Below are 21,942 nucleotides of genomic sequence, written 5' to 3' on the forward strand. Positions count from 1 at the left end.
TAGTGAAAGAAAACGACAATTCTTGAATTTAAAACACGTATATGAAAATAGCATGTTTACATTGCTTTGGCTACGAACTTTCGGGGAATGAACGATTAAATATTTTAGTGTTAAAAAACGTTGGCTCACCGGAAACAAGTGGCCTGACTCAAATAAACGACAGCTAGAGCTGTAACGGTAGAGATTTTGGCCTGACCTACAGCTGGCAACTCGCCAATTTGGACGAGTAGGCAGCAAGACACGGTATGCTTTGATCTTTCCGCAACACAAGAACCTCATACAAGGTCGTGCAGAGGTCTTTCAAATGATCGTAGAAAATCTCCACGAAGTTTTACAGGCGTAGTTTTCCGCTTTAGTGATGAACAGAATCATACAAATCAACTTCGAATTACAAACACTGAATTTTACGGTAAAGTTCCATACGTCAGTGAAATGTGCCTGCAATTTTATTCCGGACTAGTATCAAACGGATAGGAAAACAAGTGTCAGTAATTTTTTAAAGAATAAAAAAGTTTGGAATCTACTTTTTCGTTCACACCTTATCTTTAAAACATACAATAAAATGGTATACGTATAATATGGAACAACTTTAGCTCTTTAACTGGTAGTGGTATGTACAATCGGACAGCAAAAAAAAACTCTCTATATATCTAAATTAATTAAATAATTTAAACCTCATTTTGTGGAGAATATATTTTATACAACTTGGTTTCTTTTTTCTTTTAAAGTTGTTTAAAATTACTCGCACTTTATAGAATCGTTTCATTGTTTTTGATGCTTTTCAGCTCTTCTTATTTTCAATTTGCGTATTGACGTCTTGTGTGTGTGTGTTTTCGTATAGCAAAGCCATATCGGGCTATCTAGTGAGTCCACCGAAGGGAATTGAGTCCCTGATTTTAGGGTTGGAAATCTGTAGGCTTACCGCTGTACCAGCGGGGTATATGACGTACTGAAAGTATTTTAATGTGTAATGCATTAACATACAAGGAGAAAAGCCCTCTCCCACTAGTAGTGCGGTAAGTCAACGGATTTACAATGCTAAAATAAGGGGTTCGATTTTCCTCGGTGGGCTCACAGATAGCCCGATGTGATTTTGCTATAAGAAAACACACACACACAAGGAGATAAGAAGTAAAGTAAATATTAGAACAGCTGAAGACTAGCGAAAACAACGTAACTGATTCTGTAAATAACAAATAATTTCAAATACATGTAAAAGCTGAAAAAAACAATAAAACAAGTTGTTGTATGAAATATATAGACCTATATAAAGCGATCGTAATCACCAAAAGGGACAGGCATGACTCTCACTACATATATTCTTAAGAGTTTCACAGTAGACAATTTTTATCCTTTATCCATGCTATCACATTTGAATAAGTTATGGATCTTGAAAATATTCACAGGATACATCACACTCATTTGTCTGCTTTGCATGTCGAAAACATAAAGTTTGAATGCTAACGGCTTCGATATCCTCAGCAAATAAATAGAGAAGTACATGAAAAAGAAATGAAAATTTTATGTTGTTTATGAGTTGGTATCCAAACTTACATTTGTCATGGAAATATAGTACTAAAAATCGCACGAAAACCGTGCGTGTGTATTGAAATCAATCGTCAAGGTAAAGCATGCGTAATTAAACTAGTATACTGACAAAAGTGGTGTTTTTCAATATACAAGAAAATTTACAGTAATGTCTGACTACACGACAACGCTTTATCCCACACAAACAAACAGAACAAAAAAAAATTGAAAATAAAGGACTACAATAACACCGCTATCAGGTTAATCGTTTCTATAGGGTACAGAACTACGTGCCATTACCTTTGGCTTATCTAAAGCTGATTTGGTCGTATATCTCTTAAGATGTCTAGGTACACAAGGCGGTAGGCTTTAACAGAGGTTTAAGAGTGTACCATTGGATTAAGAATTAAGACTTTCGCCGACTCTCTACACTATGATGAGATAAATATAAGAAGAAAAAGAAAACATTAAACTGAAGGTTTAACTGATACAACATTTTTGCTATTTCTTTGCAAAGCACATTACAAACGAAAGGGAACAGACATATTAACCGCCATGAAGATAGAAATTAGTAGATCAAAATACCATCGATTCACTGGTCACCTGAGGTACATGAGGAAAGAAAGTAAGACATTTTAGGAATCCGATTAATGATTAAAACATCACGTTATTTATTATTCTTCAGTACTAAATCATAACAATTAAATCTGAGTAAAACGTGCCTTCCCATGGCACATTGGATCTTATGCTGAACGTTGACTAAATTGAAAAAAAAACACCTCAGGCCCGGCAAGACCATGAGGTTAGGGCGCTCGAATAGTAATCTGAGGGTATAGCGTTCGAAACCCCATCAGGCCAAACATGCTTGCCCTTTGAGTCTTGGGGACGTTATTATGTGACTCTTAGTTCTTGGTAAAGGAGTAGTTCAACAGCTGTCTTCACTCTAGTCTTACACTGTTAAATTAAGAACGGCTAGCGCAGATAACCCTCGTGGAACTTTGTACGAAATTCAAGAAGCAAACACAAAAACCCTCATAAACAACAGAAAAAACCCATGGATAAATCTATCACAATATTATTTTTTAATAGTTCTGTTCAAGAGGTGGTAACGTATACTTTCAAAAGAAAGCATACACAGAATATTTACAGCAAGAGTTAGTCTGAACTATTATTAAATAAAAATATCCTGTATTTGTCAGAAGTTAAGTGTTTAATGTTAAAACACTAATCGTCAGATCTTCAAAATAAGTAGGAAACAATAGGGAAAATCTTAAACAACGCAATCCAGGCTAAAGGTTAAAAACTGATTTTTTGACAGGCGATTAAAATTTACATAATTCATGTATTTCAAGCTAAAATAGAGGGAATTGGATTATCTTCTTGGAATAACGATCAGGGAACCAGCATATCCAAGTGTTACGTGCAAGTCGGATCATGCCCACATAGCACAAAGAGGGGGCCCTCGTGCTCCGGGCTACTAATCAAAGCGCTTGGACCGCCAGCTTATCATGATACACGATGGCAGGCTGAGGAGAAGTGGGCAGGCTCGAATTACTGCTAGGGTAAAAACCTTGCACAAGAAGAAATATCACGTTTTCGATTCATTACCTCACATAATGAGAAACAACAAAAAAGAAGCGTTTTATGCAAACAGTAAAATGTATTAATAGCAAAAACGGATTTTAGAAATCTTACATATTTATGAATAGAGCCTAAAATGTGAGCATAATATGTAAACTAAACTAAATGATAACTTATAGGTCAACTAAATATGCGTATCAAATATCTTATGCATATTCAGATCACTTTCCATGTAAAGTGAATGTTGGATCATGTTCTAAAGAAAGCTCATTCAGAATGGATTTAAAACGGCTTTAATGACAAGCAGTTTAAGAAAAAAGAACAACTGCGGAACAAAATTATAATTTTTATAGATTAAAATACACTGAGCAAATTGACAAACTTACAGGTTTACACGGGGTTTGACAATACATATTCTCGTTATCCTGTGTTTAAATTTTCCTATCAAACAAAATTAGTCTTCAATAGTTGTGATTTATAATTCACATTGACACAAAGGTGTATGAAAAGTTCTGATTCTCATGTCAACATCAAGATGTGTGTAAATTTTTGTTTCTCATATTAACACCAAGGTGCCTGTATATTTTGGTTCGCAGATTAACACAAGAGTTTTATGAAAAGTTTTCATTGCCACACTAACACGAAGGTTACTGTAAGTTTTTGGTTCTAATATTAACACCAAGGTTTCCGTAAGTTTTTAATTCTCACGTGAACACCAAAATGTCTCTAAAGTTTTGGTTCTCAAATTAACACTAAAGTGTCTAAGTTTTTTGTTCTCACAGTAAACCGACGTGCCTTTAAAATTTTGGTTCTTAAATGCCGAAGTATTAAATAACAAATATTCTAATATTTCACTACGTGAGGCAGGAAGTTTCATTTCACCATTTCCTAAGGCAAGCATGTGCATTTGGCGAGAAACGCCTTTCGTTAGGAAATAGTGGCGTCTGACGGCTTACTGGTTGTCGTAAAATCGCTCTTATTTACATACCAGAGTTGCTTTAGCACGATCACTCCGCGCAAACGGCAGATGGAACAGGGAGATAGCCGCAAGTATATGTTGCTGCACTGCCGGTTTCTTTTGAAGAAGACGCTCCCTGTACAACCCCCATGTCATTCCCCATTCCTTAGGCTTCTATACGCCATTTAACGCTCGTGTAGTGGAAACTGAAGAGAATGGCACCCTTCACCGGCCCTGAGTAAGGAGGTGATGCGTGACAGCAACCAACCCGCAGGGCATGTACAACGAACAGAAAGGAAAGCATCATGTCACGGAAATGTGCCTGAGTAGGTGAAATCACCTGGTGTAAAAACTTTTCTGTAAACACGTGTAACCTCAATCACGAAACTACAGTGTATTATAGATCACAAGATTGCGCGAAGTTTGCTAGTTCACACATTTTATAATTCAGTGTTTGATATAAAATGGCCTACTCGGTGGTGTATAAGCATAACTAGTGTAACATAAAAGCATATCTCACGTAACTTCATAACTTTATTACCATACTCGTAGAAGGTACAGAGATTGACGATAATTACAGGATGCTACAAAAAATCAAATTAAATAGTTAATGAAGTCATTTCGTATTTATGCGACCTAAACTGATTAAAATTATGTATCACATTGAAATGACAGGTATATAACGATTTATTAGAAAACAGTTTAAATGTAATTGTATTGATACCTGAATCCCACGCTTTTGACACAGTGGTAATACCAAGGATTAAAGTAAAAGCCAGATCCTTCACTAAAAAAAAACTAAATTAAACACTATTTATATCTAATAATATGTACAGTACTTTGTTTATTTTCTAAAGTGAGAACTTATAATAGGTATCACGTTGAATCATCTTTGAAAACTGTAAAATTATATATAATTTTGCATATGTCGACATCTTTAATTTTTATCACACATTGATTCTCAGTATAAACTTCGAGACCGACGCCTCGAATAAGAAACGATACAACGCAGTTTTAACATAATAGATTACTAGATTTAGGTAAAACCATTTAAGAAAGTGAAATATTAAGCACATATAATCGAAATAAGAAATGAACTACTAGCTGTAGGAACACTATACTGTTTTAACCGTACAGGCCTACAAGGTCTACGTAGGAACACTATGCTGTTTTAGACGTACAGACCTACAAGGTGTAGAAACACTATACTGTTTTAAGCGTACAGGCCTACAAGGTGTAGGAACACTATACTGTTTTAACCGTACAGGCCTACAAGCTGTAGTAACACGATACTGTTTTAACCTACCGAAGGAGATCTGCTTCTGTCATGATTACCAGTAATATGGTTAACAGCTTTTAGCTTTTCAGCATCGTCGTCTGTTTGGCACAGGGGATTAAAGTGTGCATTCACCAAAAAACATTCCCCTGAAATTGTGAGAAACACAATTATGAATAAAATAAGTATAGGCGGCCAAAGTTTTAGAAGTGTTAGAAAACTATCAACTTTCAACAGCAAAATTTTAGCAAAGTCAGAAATATGGCAACTTGCAACACCAACTTATTCCAAATTCAAAAGTATATCGTCGATTTTTTTTTTTTCAATTTTATTGGCATACATTCATATAACTTTATGGTGCAAATGTTACAGAGCTTTGGCTTTGTCATTACTATTACTGCATTACCAAAAATGTTTTATTTCTTATAAGTTATAATTTAACAAATAATAGTAAAATGTAAAAATAACATCCTTTATAGTTGAGAAATCAAAATGAATAATGGTTTTTAAGTTTAAGAATAATATTTTTGTAAAGTTCAATCTCTCTCCCGATATACATAAATTATTTTCTTAAGACTTATCATTCTTTGAAACACCTGTTTATTTATAGTATAATTAATTCCGAGTTTCACTTCATTCAATACACTTTTCTTACACACAACACATACCATGCTTGCTCTGCATTTTTCCCATATCATTACACGTTGGTGGTACATAAGGATATACAACAGATCCACAATCCACTTGTTATCACAGCATACTCAACATGAATTAGTGATTTCCATCGTAAATACACCATCACAGAACATATTTCAGTTCTCTTTAACATTTAACTTCAATCACATTAACTTCCACAGTGTGCAGAGCGCAGGGGGCGGAGCCCACTATCTTTATTGTAGCCAATCAGTGTGTGGTTGGAATATTCCATCACAGAATGTAGAGGGTACCGAGAATTTTGAACGTAGGAGCAGGAAATGAATGGCGCCAGTCACGCTTCACGTGTTGGAAGAACTCAAACCGAGAGTGGGCGGATGGCATTGCGTCACGGTCTCCAACCACAGAACAAGAATGTGCTTAGGGTTTCTTGTATGAACTTCAATGTCTTATAAAAGTAACTCTTCAGTTATTTTTCCTTATAGCAAATAAAGGTATATGTAAATTAAAATTAAAAGTATTATACGTTACAAAAACCAGATCTTTGAGGTATGTAAAAGCGTGATCAGTTAGCATATGGGTTAGAGGCTTACTTCAGGTTATATCCTAAATATAGGGTTTCTTACAGCAGAGTGTTAGTGTAGACAGCCTCCGGTAACAGAGAGCCTAATTATTTGGCAGGGCTGTGGCTGTTCGGAAGGGCTGTCTGGGCTGACAAAAGTTAGTTGCTGGTAGCGGCGTCTCAAAGCCTGCTCTACAGCCGACCCCGGTGCCTGTTTTGCGGCGGTAGCTTTGATGTTACGAACACCACTGGCGCTTCGTCTCATAAGTAGGGTGCAAAGCACTCGAACGGCGCTGGCCTCAAAAGGCCTTTTCAAAGCCCCCATGGCTATAGTTAAAATGTGGCCATATTTTTCAGTGGTGCAGCATTTAGTTCCCAGCACGTGCCACTCGAGCATAGTTTCCAACAGAAAAGGAAAGAAAGAAAATGGATGAAAGGAAACATACCGGTTTTTCTATACGCTTGAACGCTTGTTTTTGTTGTGAATATAACTGATCTAGAAAAAGTTTAAAACGTATTACTGTCCTTCTTTTATATATTGAAAGGAATTCTTTACAGGGTGCACTGACTTCAAATGTTCTGCTTCTACATGCACATACATTTTTTAAAGATTACAAGCAGGGCACCTATAAACCACTTGTAAAAATCAGCCGAGTTCTCAGTTTTGTGAAACAAGTGCAGTAAAGTTCTATGCTGTGTAAAGACACGTATTGACTCTTTTATTGTGGAAAAACTTAGTTCTTATTGTCTTTGAACTAGACCAGTTTTACGTTAATAGCCAGAATTCTCGTAAATGCCTAAACGCTCTCATACAGTATTTGTGAGGAAACAAATGAACCAAAATGTGTGTAAATTGAGAATAAATATAAATTGTTATCAATCAGTTCTTCCTAGATTGCCTCCTTATCCAGAAGACAATTTGAAAATAACAAATGAAACGCGAAGACTTCACGTTCAACACACGTTTATGACGCGTGGGTGCTAAACGTAAACTGCAGCTAGTGATATTACGACGTTTTCTTTATTTTTTAGAAGCAAAATCGCTACACACGGGGGCTCGTACTCTGATTCTTCCCGACAATTACCCGAATTCACAGAATAGAAAACCATGATCGATATCATACTGAAACGCCGAAAATCCCAGCGCCCATGGGCCAGGGCCAGAATCTTTTAATCACTTAGGGACGCCTCCGCTTAAAGTTACTTTCACAAATATTTGATGTACGATTTCTGTGTCACACAATATAAGAATGACACTTTTCTGTTTTATTACTGATATGTAATAAATAATATGACATTATAGTTCTTCACCTTTGTGATGGATGTCAACCTGAATAGTGTCTGTCTTTCCATCAATTTTGTTAAGTGTTTGTGACAATGTCATCTGTCGATGAGAGAGGTGCTGACGTAACTGTGTTGTAATACAGAGCTGTCAAAATCCATGTTTGGCTGAATGTGGACAGTCGTCTATCTTAAAGCAATATCTTTCCTAAGGTTTGTATTTGTATGACTGTATGTGAATGTGTATAGTCGTTTATCTGAAGTGATATCTTTACTTACATTTTTCGTTGTTCGAGTTCACGTTCAGTTGAATTTGGATAGTCATTTATTTCAGGTGATATCTTTATTGAGATCGGTCTTTGTTTTAGTGTATGTTCGGTTGAATATGAATAGTCACCTATCTGAGGTAATATCTTTACGTAGATCTGCTTTTGTTTGGTTGTATGTTGGACTGATTATGGATAATCATGTATTTGATGTCACAGCTTTACTTAGGTTTGTCTGTTTGACTGTATGCTTGGCTGTATGTGGATAATCGCCTATTTGATGGGGCATCTGTACTTATGTCTCTTTGGTTTACTATTTTCTGCTGAACGTGTACAGTTATCTATCTGATATTTTATCTTTAATCAAGTCTGTCTTTGAATGTGTACTCAACTAAATGTGATATTTTTAATTAGTTGGAGCTCTTTACGATTCCATGTTCGGCTGAAAGTAGGTATTCATCTATTTGAGATAATATCTTCATTTAAGCTGCAATATTTTATTTCAGGTGATATCTTTACATAAAATGAATAGTTGTTGATTGTAAAATCAGGCAGAATTGAATCAGATGTGATAATTTTACTTAGGTCTGTTTATGTTTGACTGCCTGTTTGGTTGAATTTGGATAGTCATTTATTTAACGTGATTACTTTACTTAGGTCTGTCTGTCTGTCTGTCTGTCTTTGACTTTGTATTTGGCTGAATTATGGATAGTCATTTATCTGACGTTATGTTTTCTTGTAGATTTGTCTTTGACTGTACGTTTGGCTGAATGTAGAAAGTAATTTACCTCAGGTAATATCTTTACTCAGGTCGGTTTTTATTTCACTTTATGTTCTGCTGAAAGAGAATAATCATCTTGCTGACGTGACATCTTTATTCAGGTCAGTGTTTGTTTCAGTTAGAAGGCCGATACTCATTTATCTGATGTGATATCCTTCGTAAGAAAGGTATTGTTTGATTGCATGCTCGCTGGATATGGATAGTAATTTATCTAACATAATATCCTTTCTCAAGACGGTCTTCATTTGAATTAGAAAAATCATTTATGTGAGCTGTTATCTTTACTTGGGTCGCTCTTTTTGATTGCAAATTGTGATGAATGTGGATAATCGTTTATCTGACGTAATATCAGCACTTAGGTCGGTCTTTAACAGTATGTTCGAGTTAATGTGGATAATCTTATATCTTCCCTTAAGTCCATCTTTCATTGATTGTATATTTGGTTAAATGTGGATAGTCATTTACCTGACGTGATTGTTTGTTTTTTTGTTTTTTAATTTCGCGCAAAGCCACACAAGGGCTATCTGCCCTTGCCGTCCCTAATTTAGCAGTGTAAGGTTGGAGGAAAGGCAGCTAGTCATCACCACCCACCGCCGATTCTTGGGCTACTCTTTTACTAACGAATAATGAGATTGACCGTAATATTATAACGCCCCTACGGTTGAAAAGGTGAGGGTGTTTGGTGTGACGAGAATCCTATCCCGCGATCTTCAGATTCCGAGTCGAGCATCCTAACCGCCTGACCATGTCTGATGTGATATCTTAATTTAGGTAGGACATTGTTTGACTGCATGTTCTGCTGGAAGCGAGTAATCGTTTTGCTTTAATGACATCTCTTCTTACTTTAATCGGTCTTGATTGATTGTAAGTTCTTCTGAATGTGTATAGCCTTCTATCTGACGTGATGTATCTGTCAGTGTCTTGCTGTATGTTCGGTTGGAAGTAAATAATAATTTATTTTAGGTGATATTTGTTATTAAAGACTGTCTATATTTGATTGTATATTCGATTACACGTGGATAGTCATTTATCTAATGTAATATATTCACTTAGATCGGTTTTTGGTTTAGTGCAATTTGGCCAAATGTCAACAGTTATCCATGTGGCATGGTATCTTTATTTAGGTCTGATTTTTTTATTTTTTTTTTACTGTACGTTTGTATGATTTTAGGCTATCTTTTATATGACGTGATTTTTTTCACTTATGTTTGTCAAGTTGTGATTCTATGTTTGGGTGAATGTACGTGATCATTTCTACCTGGTGATAATTTTTCTTATTTTGATCGAAGTTTTACTCTATATTTAGCTGAATGTGTAAGGTGATTTCGCTCTAGCGATATCTTTTACTTAGTGTTTGTTTGGTTGCTTGACTTGGTGTCTAGTTAAATATGCATAATCACCTACTTAACGTGATATCTTCACTTAGGTCAGTATTTGCTTGACTTTGTGATTGGCTAAACGTTGATAGTAATTTATGGGACAATATAAACTCATATTTGTCAGTCCTTCTTGTACAGGATGTTCGACTGAATGTGTATAATAATTTTTACTTAGTTCTGTCGTCATTTACTGTATTTTCAGCTGAATGTGATAGTCACCCGTCTTATGTGATACATTTATTTAGGTAGGTCTTTACGTGGCTCGATGCTCAGACGAATGTGGATAGTTATATATCTAATATGATATATTTTTTTAGGTCTGTGTTTGTTTCACTGTATTTTCAGCGAAAAGTGGGTATTCATTTATTTGCAGTGTTCGGCTGAATACAGATAATCCTCTATCTAATGAGATATTTTCTCTTAGGTATTTCTGTTTCTGAGTGTGTATTTGCTTAATGGGGATAGTATTTAATTTGGGATGACATGTTTACTTAAGTCAGTCGCTGGTTTAATGAAACAATGCTTATCTGATGTGATATCTTCACATAAGTTTGTGTAGTTTTACTTGTGTGTTCGGCTGAATGTTAATAGTCATTTATCTGACGAGATATTTTCACATATTTCAGTGTTTGTTTTACTGTGAGTTTGTCTCTTTCACATGTTTTTAGTTGAATGTGGATAATCATTTATCTGATGTATTATCTTTATCTAGGGCTGTTTTTGACTTGATGTTCCGTGTCAGATATAAAATATTTATTTTGTGTCTATTATTCATTGATATAGAGGCTATCAAATATTGTGTGCAGTCGACTAATATCGAGGCTATAGAGATTTCTAGAAGATCTAAGTGATAGATGAATAAATAACGGCGACCACATGAGTGGAAACAGAGAGAAGAAGTAAAGTCACGCGAAAGAAAAGATCGCTCAGAGAAAAGTTAAATAGCAAGTTAACCATCCTGGATGTGAAGAGCTTAACAATTTTGAAGGAGATAAGGAAACTACATTGTCTCTTCAAAAGGTGTCTTAAAGTAATTGAACTTGTCTAAGTTGATCTTGACAAAGAGGCAGACGATTATTGGGATTATGAGAGAAACAGATGATTTTTTTAAAGTTCAGGATACAACCACAGAAACTCAATGACAACGTAAGTGAATTGTTCACAGATAATATAACGATAAGAAATTGGGGAAAATAACTTAGGTTGTCAACTGATAAAAATATTTTTCAGGAAGTTCATATAATTTCAGCAATGCCACTTTTAATTTTTCATAGTTCATGGCATCGTCTGACATCATTTTTGCATTTAAGCCTTATACTGTGAGAAGTGATCTGAGTCAGAATTCCCAGTCGCTTTTGTCCCACTTCTCACTTTAGGAGTTCATTTATATATCTCCAGGAAAGCATCCATGTCAACTTTCTTTTCATCAAATCTGGAAAACTTGGGTTGGCTGGCCATGACGTCATTATTATTTTTGGGTCCTTCTTCTTTCTGTTGAGTGAGTTCGGCAATCTCAGTTTGTGCTCTTATTCTCTCTATTTCTAATTTCTCCTATTTCTATTTTTTCTTCTTTCTCAATTTATGCTCTTATTCTTTCTTTCTGTCTCTCTTTATTTTCATGTATTAATGAACTTATTTATGGCATGGTGAAAGAAAACATACCAACTTTGGAACAGTACCTGAAAGGAAGTCATGTATAAGACAAAGAGGAAAACACACAAAAAACAGACGGCTGGAAAGAAGTATTGACTTTTCTATATAAAAACAGTTTTACTGTTTACTCCAAATTCAAAAACAATCAGAAATACTTCTTTAACAAGAAGACCAAGATGAAATAACAATCAGTGATGTCGAAAAAACCCACTTGTAGAAAAATATATATGCAAAAACGGCTCGTTTGGGTTGAGAAAATATTTTACATAGAAGAGCGAACAACGTTTCGACCTTCTTCGGTCATCATCAGGTTCACAAAGAAAGAGTAACTGACCGGAAGCTGACCACATGTTTGGAAGGGGTTGTGTAACTGAATGTCGGAATGTAGAGGGCGGTGTTAGATATTTGAATATATAATTTTATTTTATTATATTTAATATAGGTATAAAGGCGTTCCTTTATATTGGTTTATTTTGAATTTAAGTTGTTGTATAAGTAAGGCTTCTTTAATTTTGCGTTTGTTTATGTTTGTTTCTTTATTTAGTATTTGAGTGTTTTCTATGGTTATGTTGTGTTTATTTGACTTGCAGTGTTCGAAAACGTGTGAAGGTGACTTATATATTCAAACATCTAACACCGCCCTTTACATTCCGACATTCAGTTACACAACCCCTTCCAAACATGTGGCCAGCTTCCGGTCAGTTACCTCTTTCTTTGTGAACCTGACGATGACCGAAGAAGGTCGAAACGTTGTTCGCTCTTCTATGTAAAATATTTTCTCAACCCAAACGAGCCGTTTTTTGCATATATAAGAAGACCAAGAGCTAACGTTTTAAGGTCGGGCAGAAAGTTCTTTTAGTTCTTCTTCCCACAGTCAACAGTAAACTCACCTGGCAGTAGAAGAGCCTTTTACTGTGTAGGAAGTGGTCAACAGAATGCACTATAAAGTGAGAGTGGATGGAACAAACATGGTAGACCACGCCAATCTGTTGAATAGATACTTCGAGAAAGATGTAAAAATTGACATGGTAAGTATGGCTGTTATAAAACAGAATATGAAAACATAAACTTCGTTATAGAAGATAAGAATCTACTAGACCTAAGAGCACTAGGTTGAGATGAGACTTACAAAGATGTCAACATCAGTGAAGAACTCACCAGTAAAAAGAAGAAACAGGAACAAATTATATTGTATCATTATACAGATAGATTAAGAAATATATACACTAGACAACAGAAAATGAAGATTAAGAAAAGGGGTATTGTCATGGTGAAACCCTACTGGAGGACCTATGTGAGAAGAGACCAACAAAAGAACTGTCAATGTTTTTAGAATGTATGAAAATATTTCGTATATGACTTTAAACGAGTCTTTGTATACAGTGAAAAAATATTGTAAATATTTCTCTTTGAAGAGCGGTTTATGTCAGATATAAAAACTGTTTAGTACAGCTAGTATTATTAATTGCTTTATCTTGTGTTTGTAATTCATTAACGTTGAAGCTCTCAAACGTTATCAGCAATCCATTGATATCGAGGCTATAGGGGTTTCAAAAAAGGTCTAAGTATTGGAAGTGTAAATAACGGCGGCTAGACGAACAGAAGAGAGGAAAGTAAAGTAGCGTGAGAGAGAAGATCAGTCAGATAAAAGAATTAAAGTTAACCATTTTGGAAATGAAACACTTAATGGTTGATATATTATATTAATATTAGCAATTTTGAAAGAGATAAGGAGAATAAGCAGTTTCGTCAAAAAATGTTATAAATTTATTGAGCCCACCTAAGCGGACTTTGATCAAAGGATGCTACTGCATTGACATGAGAACATAAGTGAACTGTACATGGATACTACAACGATAAGAAATATAGAAACTAGCCTAAGTGGACTTTTGATAAGAAAACTGAATAGTGTTCAAGATGCAACTACGACCTCCATACTGCAAATAATTTTTGTAAATATGTTTAACTTTTTTTCGAACATACACATATGTATATATATGTATATACGTAGTATTTTAAGAAATAAGTGGAATGCATGTTTGTTTATTATCAAATTTATCCCCGATAAGTCATAAACACCTGCTGCAGGTATAGAGGCTTTAAAGAGGCTATAATTCAACATACCCATATACTTACTTTAATATATAAAATAAAAAACTAAGTTTCTGACATTCGGCATAATTTGTATAGTCATGAATATGACGTGATATCTTTACTTACATTAGCCTTTGTTTCACTTTATGTTCTCCTGAAAGTGAATATTGATCTATCTGAGATTATATGCTTACTACAGTCAATCTTCGTTACAGCGTATGTTTGATTGAATGTGAATAGTCATCTTTCTGACGTCATATCTCCATTTAGTTTTGTCAGTATGATTCAGTTTTCGGTAAAATTCAGATAATCATCTGCATGACATAATATCTTTTTGTATGTAGGTCATCGTTTGATTGTATGTGCCGTTGAATGTGGGTAATCCTCTAACTAAGTTGATATCTTCAATTAGGTTTGTCATTTTTATTCTATGTTTGTCTGAATGTGACTAATCATCTGTTTGGTTTGGTATCTTCACTGAGTTGTATCTGTTCGTTGCTATTTTCGGCTGAATGTCGATCGTTTCTATCTGACATAATAATCATTTATCTGATTTGATATTTTTACATAGATCAGCATTTCTTTTGTTTTTCTAAATGTGGATAGTCAATAGTTGTGATATCTTTAACTACGGAGATTTAAGCAGTATTCCACATCTTGAACAGTTGGAAGATGGAAACAAGATTGAACAAGATAACTCTGTTAGTTTTTAGTTTGGTAAGGACAAAAGGAAAGTTTAAAGAAAGGTAAGATTCCTGGGCCAGATAATTTTTCCCCGAGGGTTTCAAAGGAGACGAAGGACAGGGTATGTGAGCCACTTGCCACAGTTTTTGTATCATGAACAAAATACCAACAGATTGGGAATTAACTAAGGTCACTCTATCTTCACGGGAGGTAATATAAGTTGCACCAGTATTTATCGGCCTATTAATCATACATCAGTTGTGAGAAAGTTTTGGAAAATCTGATGAAAGACACTTTGGAAATTCATTTAACAAAGTTTAGAATTTTCTCGGATAGTCAACCTGTTTTCACTAAGGAAAAATCTTTAGACATGTTTTAAAATGTTATTTCATGCGTTGATAAAGGTAAAGGTGTATATTTGATGTATTTGGATTTTCAGAAAGCATTTGACAAAGTGCCACATAAAAGACCTGAAAAGAAACTTATCTCAATATGTGAGGGGATGAGTTAACTAATTGAATAGAAGAGTGGCTGGATGGAAGAAAGCAGAGGGTTGCTTTAAATGGAGTTCAGTTAAACTGGATTAATGTTGTTAGTGGTGTACCTCAGGGCTCAGTCTTAGGACTCTTGCTCTTTTTTATTTACATTAATGACATTGATGATAGAATATTCAATAAATTATTTAAATTTGCTGAAGGTGTCAAGGCCTTGGGTGTTACTGGTTGTGAAGAGGATGCTGTTACTTCACAAAAGGATTTGGATCATTTAGTGAGTTGGGTAAGTAAATGACAGATGAGTTTTAATTAGGATAAGTGCAAGATATTGCACGTGGATCATCATAATTTGGATATAAATAACCTTAAGAGTGTCATGAAGTAAAGGTTCTTGGTCTAATGGTTGATCAGTCTCCCATCCAAGCAGTGTGCTGTTGCTGGATCTAGGGCAAATAGGAGTTTAGATTGCATTTACCGAAACACTGAATGTAACTTCAAAGAGACTATAATTTCATTGTACATGTTACTGGTTATTCCACAATACTCCAGTGTTCAGTTTTGGGCTCCTTTCCTTAGGAAAGACATTGATTTTTTTAGAAAATATTCTGAAGAGGGCTACTAAAATGGTACCTTTGTCATACGAGGAGAGATCGGGATCCTTAAAATGGTTTTTCTTGAAAACAGTAGAGTGAGAGGGAATTTGATTGAAGTGTTTGAGATTGTAAAAGGTAATGCTAATGTTGGTACATCAAGAGTTTTTATACATAACGAGAATTATGGAAGTAGGAGACACAAATATAGATCTATAGTCTATACGAAGTAAAAGCCATTTTCAGCTAAGATAGTTTTATTTTTTCAAATAGGGTTATTGGCCTATTAAAGGGTACATTTGAATAAGTTTAAAAGAAAGCTGGATAGTTATATGAATTATAAGGGCTGTTTAATTGATCTAATATTCTTAGTATGGCTTTGAGGATAGAACAGCTGAGATGGGCCAATAGGTCCCTTGTTGTCCCTGAAAATTGTGTATTCTTAATAATGATGTGTGTGTTACTACTTAGAATATTCCAGTACACATTGGACTGCAGTTTGTTCAGCTACTGGGAAAAGACACTTAGCCTATTGTGAATATAGATTTCTGGCAAAAAAAGTGGCAACTTTGGAGAGTCGCTCGTCGACTTTTGTTATATCCTTCTTTGTGATTTTGTGAATTAATCTAGATGATCAACTCAGACTGTACACTTAGAGCTTAGAAACTTATATTCTAAGTTGCAACTTTACTTATCTTTTTCGGACTTTCCTCTGAGCAACACACACCATTATTCAAAATTTCTACCCTAATACTACTAATTTAAATAATTTCCATAAGTTAGCTATGGCTCAACATACTCCTTAAAGCTCATGAATTTTGTAGTGTTATAGAATACATGGATAGTTTAAGAACCTCAGAGGATGTTTGTTTGTTTTGGAATTTCGCACAAAGCTACTCGAGGGCTATCTGTGCTAGCCGTCCCTAATTTAGCAGTGTAAGACTAGAGGGAAGGCAGCTAGTCATCACCACCCACCGCCAACTCTTGGGCTACTCTTTTATCAACGAATAGTGGGATTGACCGTCACATTATAACGCCCCCACGGCTGGGAGGGCGAGCATGTTTGGCGCGATGCGGGCGCGAACCCGCGACCCTCAGATTACGAGTCACACGCCTTACGCGCTAGGCCATGCCAGGCCCCACCTCAGAGGAACAAGACCTGTTTTGTAGTGGATGTGCCATGTCTTTGTAGGCCATATTATTTGTTTAAAACGTTTATTTTTGTAGCTATAATGGTTCGTATTATTACTCTAGATGATAAATTTCTGTATTAAAATTACTACACTATGTCACTCAGTTTCTACATTATATTATATTCGTTTAACTTACTGTCTCAAACTTGGCCGAAATTACTGAGGCTATTTAAAATTGTAACACTGCTTATATTCCATCACTATTTATATGCATCCAATTTGGAGAGTTCGTGATGATGAGAAACTCACTTGAAGTAAAAGTGATTCTTAGGGGGCTGATATGGGTATTAACATTTTTACTAATAAAGCAGAAAACAACGATTTGATCTTCTTAGACCATCTTCAGTGGTAATGTTATTATTACTTACATCTGTATTCAGACTCAGTGTGCAATATGGCCATGAATGAGCTTGCACCTTTATCTCTTCATCGAAGGCTGGAACATCTAAAAATTGTCAGTTGTCACTTGTTCTACACAGTGACATGTTGAAAGTCTCTCACTAAGTAGTCTAGGGCCTCCTTTCTTTGTGTCATTAAAAAGCAGTAGTATTGAAGATACTTTTAAGTTATCTGGTTTAAAATAGTTTGGGCAACAATAGAATGAAGGCCCATAGACTTGTGTAAATAACAAACAACAATATTGAGTTTTTTATACACAAACACTGATAAAATACTGTGGTATCACTATCATTGGCTGCCTTCTTAGCTAATTTGAATACTTCGATTACTGGAGCAGAAGGAGTTGAAGACATTTCTTTACAAGTAATACATGGATAGTAAATAGTGTTTTAAGTGTCAATTCATTTGTTGTAGCAGAAAGTGGAAACACACAAGACTAAGTGTGTAGTATAGCATGGAATGACACTTTAACACCCAAAAATAGTAGATTCCACTCATCCAGTGTCTGATGTTTAAGGTTGGGAGGTGTCTGCTAAAGAGAAAGTTTAGGCAGAGAATGCATTATTTTATTAGACAATTTTGGAGATTGCAACAACCTTAGAAGTTTCTGGATGCTGTCTTGAGCTGCTATCACAGATCTTTATCATACCAAATGAATTACATCACATACATGAAATATTGAAACACAAGTGTAATTTATAGATGGGTGAGTGGAATGTCTTAAGAGCTTAAATAGAGTTTGATCTGTGTGAATGTGCAATTTGACTTTTGCTCTATTCATTTTTGACGATAAGAGTCTATAATAGTTGGAAATATATGCTATTATTATTATTCAGAGATGAGTGATAGATTTGATATAAAAGAGTTATTTGTAGTAACTGTTTTCCAAATATTGTGAGGTGTAACGTATTTGTTTTCAGTTCTAGTTGATAATAGTTTGGTCTTATAGTTTTGTTTTACTAGTATTGATTTTACTGAAAGTGGAAGTTAAATGGCATATGAATGTTCCTTTATTCTTTGTTTTATTATCTTGCTGGTCTCTCTGATAGAAGTTTCACTGTATAAAAATGGAATTTTGTAGAAAATTTTGAGCTTCACTTATCTGATTTTTGTTTTTGTTGACATATTACTTTAAACTTTTGCCAGATCTGAAGTTTACTTGCATGTTAGATTTCTTACATATCATTCTAAGATTGTATATATTCCTTGAATGGAATAATGATTGTGGCTAGGCGAGCGATATATGTTTTTTATATGGAACTCACGAAGTTATTTGAATGACCATTTGCTTGTCAAACTTTGCAGAAGAGTTCTTTTTTCTTTTTGAATTCAATTGTCATCAAAGATTTTGATGACGTAATTGAAAAAAACAGTTTACAATACTTCTTTTAATGAAGTAAAGATGATTAAACTCGGAGTGTAGACACTTGTCAGTGTGAATGAATTTTTCTGTAGATAAATATAATAGATAATGTTTACGTTTATGAAAGAGGATGTCTAGTAAAGGAAGAGAACCATTTGGTTCAGTTTGCATAGTGAAGTAGGTGTTTTGATGAGACATTGAAAGGAATCTGTAACGTGTTTAGGATACGAGGCCAAACGATAAATGTATCATCAGTGTATCTTTTCAACAGGTGTGGTTTTAATGAAGAATAACTTAGGGTTTTATATTCTAAATGTGGTTGATGAGAAAGAATATTCAATAGACAGACAATCCGTTTGTTTAAAGAAGGCATCTTGAAATTAAAAATAAGTATTTTTAGTGTAATGTGTGGATAGTTTAATGATGGTGTTAACATTTAGGATGATTCATAGTTTGAAGGTGGTATAGCAATTATACAATTGCTGTCATATTTACTTGAAACATTTCATAAACTGCAAGATCCAGAAAAGTTCTGGAAGTGCTAGCGTCTACAAAAAAACCCAAAAAAACTGGTATCTTTTTATTTTCACGCACATGTATAGACTCACATCTAGTTTGGAATAAACTGAACTGGACACCGTACAAACAAAAGAGACAAGCTAGCGACTTTGTCCATTCATGTTATTGGAAGAACCAAATACAATATTTTCTAGTTCAAAGTAGTCTGAGCTATTGTTTTTCTTCTAACCTCCTCCTGTTTTCTGGCAAAAAGGGATAAGTTTCTCTTCTAGTATCCAAAGAGTCTATAATTAATACAAACAACACCCAGTCCTTCATGTCCAAAATATCATATATATAGATCTAATCCGTTAACATTGATACGTCATAGATAATCTGGGTACTTTCTGGCTACTCTTTTAGAAATGGTGCAACTATAATATGACAGTGCTAATGGTAATTATATCGGGTGTCCTAAAAATATACACATTTTAATGTAGTCCAAAAAATTAAAATCTGGTGGTTACCAAAGAGAACGTATTTATTTAAAGGCTAATGAGAAATTTTTGTGCTCTCATAATTCCTTTTTAAACTACATATTCAACGTAGGCTCCATGTTTACCGATAAAAGCCTGTATTTAGGGAATATTTGTAGGAAGACGTTTCCAAATCTCTCAGCGGACATTGTTCTTGAGCTCATTAATAGCCTGAGGCCTAGAGCTAGTATAAATTCTGTTGTTTAGATAGCCCAATAAAACGAAATCTGGAGGTGAAAGATCATGTGAACATGGAGGCCTTTCTACGTCCTCATGAAGAGAAATCAGTCGGTCTGGAACTTTTCCACTTAGGTAACACCTTGTTTTCATGGCTGTATGAAGAGTTGCCATATCCTGCTGGAACCATAATGTTCTCATGCAGATATTCCTATTCCTTCGCCGATACTGTTTATGTAGTTCAGGAGGGTAACATTTCTCAATTTGATGATAGTTAACTTGGTTAACATTGAGAGTGTAAACGTTTTACAATAGCATCAGCTTATTTAAAGTGAGTTTGTCATTACTGCATGACAAGCAAAGAAATTCTATCAGTTGTGGTCTACATCAAACATTATATTACAACTAGTTGTGTAAATGAACCCCATAATTCGAGTTAACAGCGCTTTTTAAACGTTTCTCACCAATTTTCAACAGTCCGAATGCGTGACATATAACAACATTACAAGAATGATTCATAATTGTGTGAGAAAGTAGCGGTTTTCATTGACTCATTCACTGAACACTTTTATATATTAACACTACAGCAACAATAAAAGAAGACTTTACAGGAAGTGTCAATAGAGCTGGATACTACAGCTTATAAATAAAAACTAGAAGGGACGAGTGAAGGCTTCTAATCTACTTTTGACACTACTTGGGAATGAATAAGGTAAAATGTAACCACAATGATGTGGCAAATGTAGACCAAGCGCAATCTCTGATACATCTGTGATCAGTTACAGTCAGTTATAATAACTACAATGGGTTTGTCACATGAACATCATGTGAGTGTTCAATCTCCTTAATTATTCCTACTTGGTTCATACACCAAAAGATACAGAAATCTGGAAGGGCAAGTATAAATTCTCTTGAATGACTATGATCAACAGAAACATGGAGCTTGGCCTTTAATGCATCCAGTGACCTTGAGGTTTGTGAAGCAAACTATTATCCCAATTGGCATGATGCAAGATTAGGGAGATTTTAGAGAATATCTTGGAGAAAAGCTCCAGAAGTAAATTTACATTTTTTACAATATGTAAAAAAGATTGTATTGACAATAAAATCTTTGAGAGGAAGTTGTAGCTTTTCCATTTCTGAGAATAACCCATATATATACCAGAAAGAAAGGAAATTGATATGTGCTACCTATTATCAATTAAATTACTAAGCAGCTTGAAGCACATATACTCACCAGCGCTGTATCTTCGGATTATTTCAACACCGTGTCTAAGCATTGGTTAACCAACTTTGGAGTTTCAAATGAAATATATCTTGAAAATGGCCCTAAGTATAATTATCTGTTTTTTGCTTGCAGATTTTGCGGACTGACGAAAACCACATCGTTCACGTTAAAATGGTATAACTTAGAGAGCTGTATGGACAACTAACACTACTTTCCAAGTTTGTAAGCCTGGTTCAGACTACGTGGGATGAATATCACCTGTGTAATGATGTTATACAGAGCAACAAAGTAACATTTGACTGGTTTTTTATCAAGTTAAATACAAGAAATGTACGTACAGTAAGAAACTGATGTTATTTCATGAAAATAAATGCATTAGAACTAAAACTGAAACTTATAGATGTTACATTCACAAATACAAATGTATTGAACAAGTAAGTTATAAGACTACAATGGGTTTGAAAATAAGTATTCGGCTGAATAACAAATCAAACACAGTGACACAAACACAGGTGTAAAAGGAATAAATGAAATATTTATTAAACACAACAAGTTTGTTTTGTTTGTTTGTTTGTTTGTTTTGATTTCGCGCAAAGCTACTTGGCTATCCGCTTTTTGTTGAATTTCTCGCAAAGCTACACGAGGGCTATCTGTGCTAGTCGTCCCTAATTTAACAGTGTACGATTAGAGGGAAAGCAACTAGTCATCACCACCCATCGCCAACTCTTGGGCTACTCTTTTAGATAGTAAGATTGATCATCACTTTAT

General features: G+C 34.8%; 1 protein-coding gene and 1 long non-coding RNA gene across 8 annotated transcripts in view; one reads left to right on the forward strand and one right to left on the reverse strand.

Moving 5' to 3' along the window:
* The window catches only part of LOC143256951 (uncharacterized), a 31,670-nt gene extending 25,421 nt beyond the window's left edge, over nt 1-6,249 (reverse strand). For 3 of the 7 annotated variants that reach the window (XM_076514875.1, XM_076514871.1, XM_076514870.1), the window contains exon 1: nt 5,373-5,491. Coding sequence is in view for 3 of the 7 variants with exons in the window: in XM_076514867.1 (XP_076370982.1) it covers nt 5,373-5,491; nt 6,011-6,035 (144 nt within the window). In the remaining 4 variants the exon portion in view is untranslated. Of the gene's footprint in view, nt 1-4,096; nt 4,333-5,372; nt 5,492-6,010 lie in introns of those variants that run through there. The other 4 variants (XM_076514867.1, XM_076514872.1, XM_076514869.1 and 1 more) reach the window with 4 other exon arrangements.
* A 98-nt stretch (nt 6,250-6,347) lies between these two features.
* On the forward strand, nt 6,348-21,713 carry LOC143256952 (uncharacterized). Its single transcript, XR_013031636.1, has 3 exons — nt 6,348-6,453; nt 15,394-15,473; nt 21,307-21,713. It is a non-coding gene; the product is annotated as an uncharacterized LOC143256952 (long non-coding RNA).
* Nucleotides 21,714-21,942: the final 229 nt, after the last annotated feature.

This window comes from Tachypleus tridentatus, chromosome 7, assembly GCF_004210375.1.
Source record: "Tachypleus tridentatus isolate NWPU-2018 chromosome 7, ASM421037v1, whole genome shotgun sequence".
In the NCBI taxonomy this organism is placed as follows: Eukaryota; Metazoa; Arthropoda; class Merostomata; order Xiphosura; family Limulidae; genus Tachypleus; species Tachypleus tridentatus.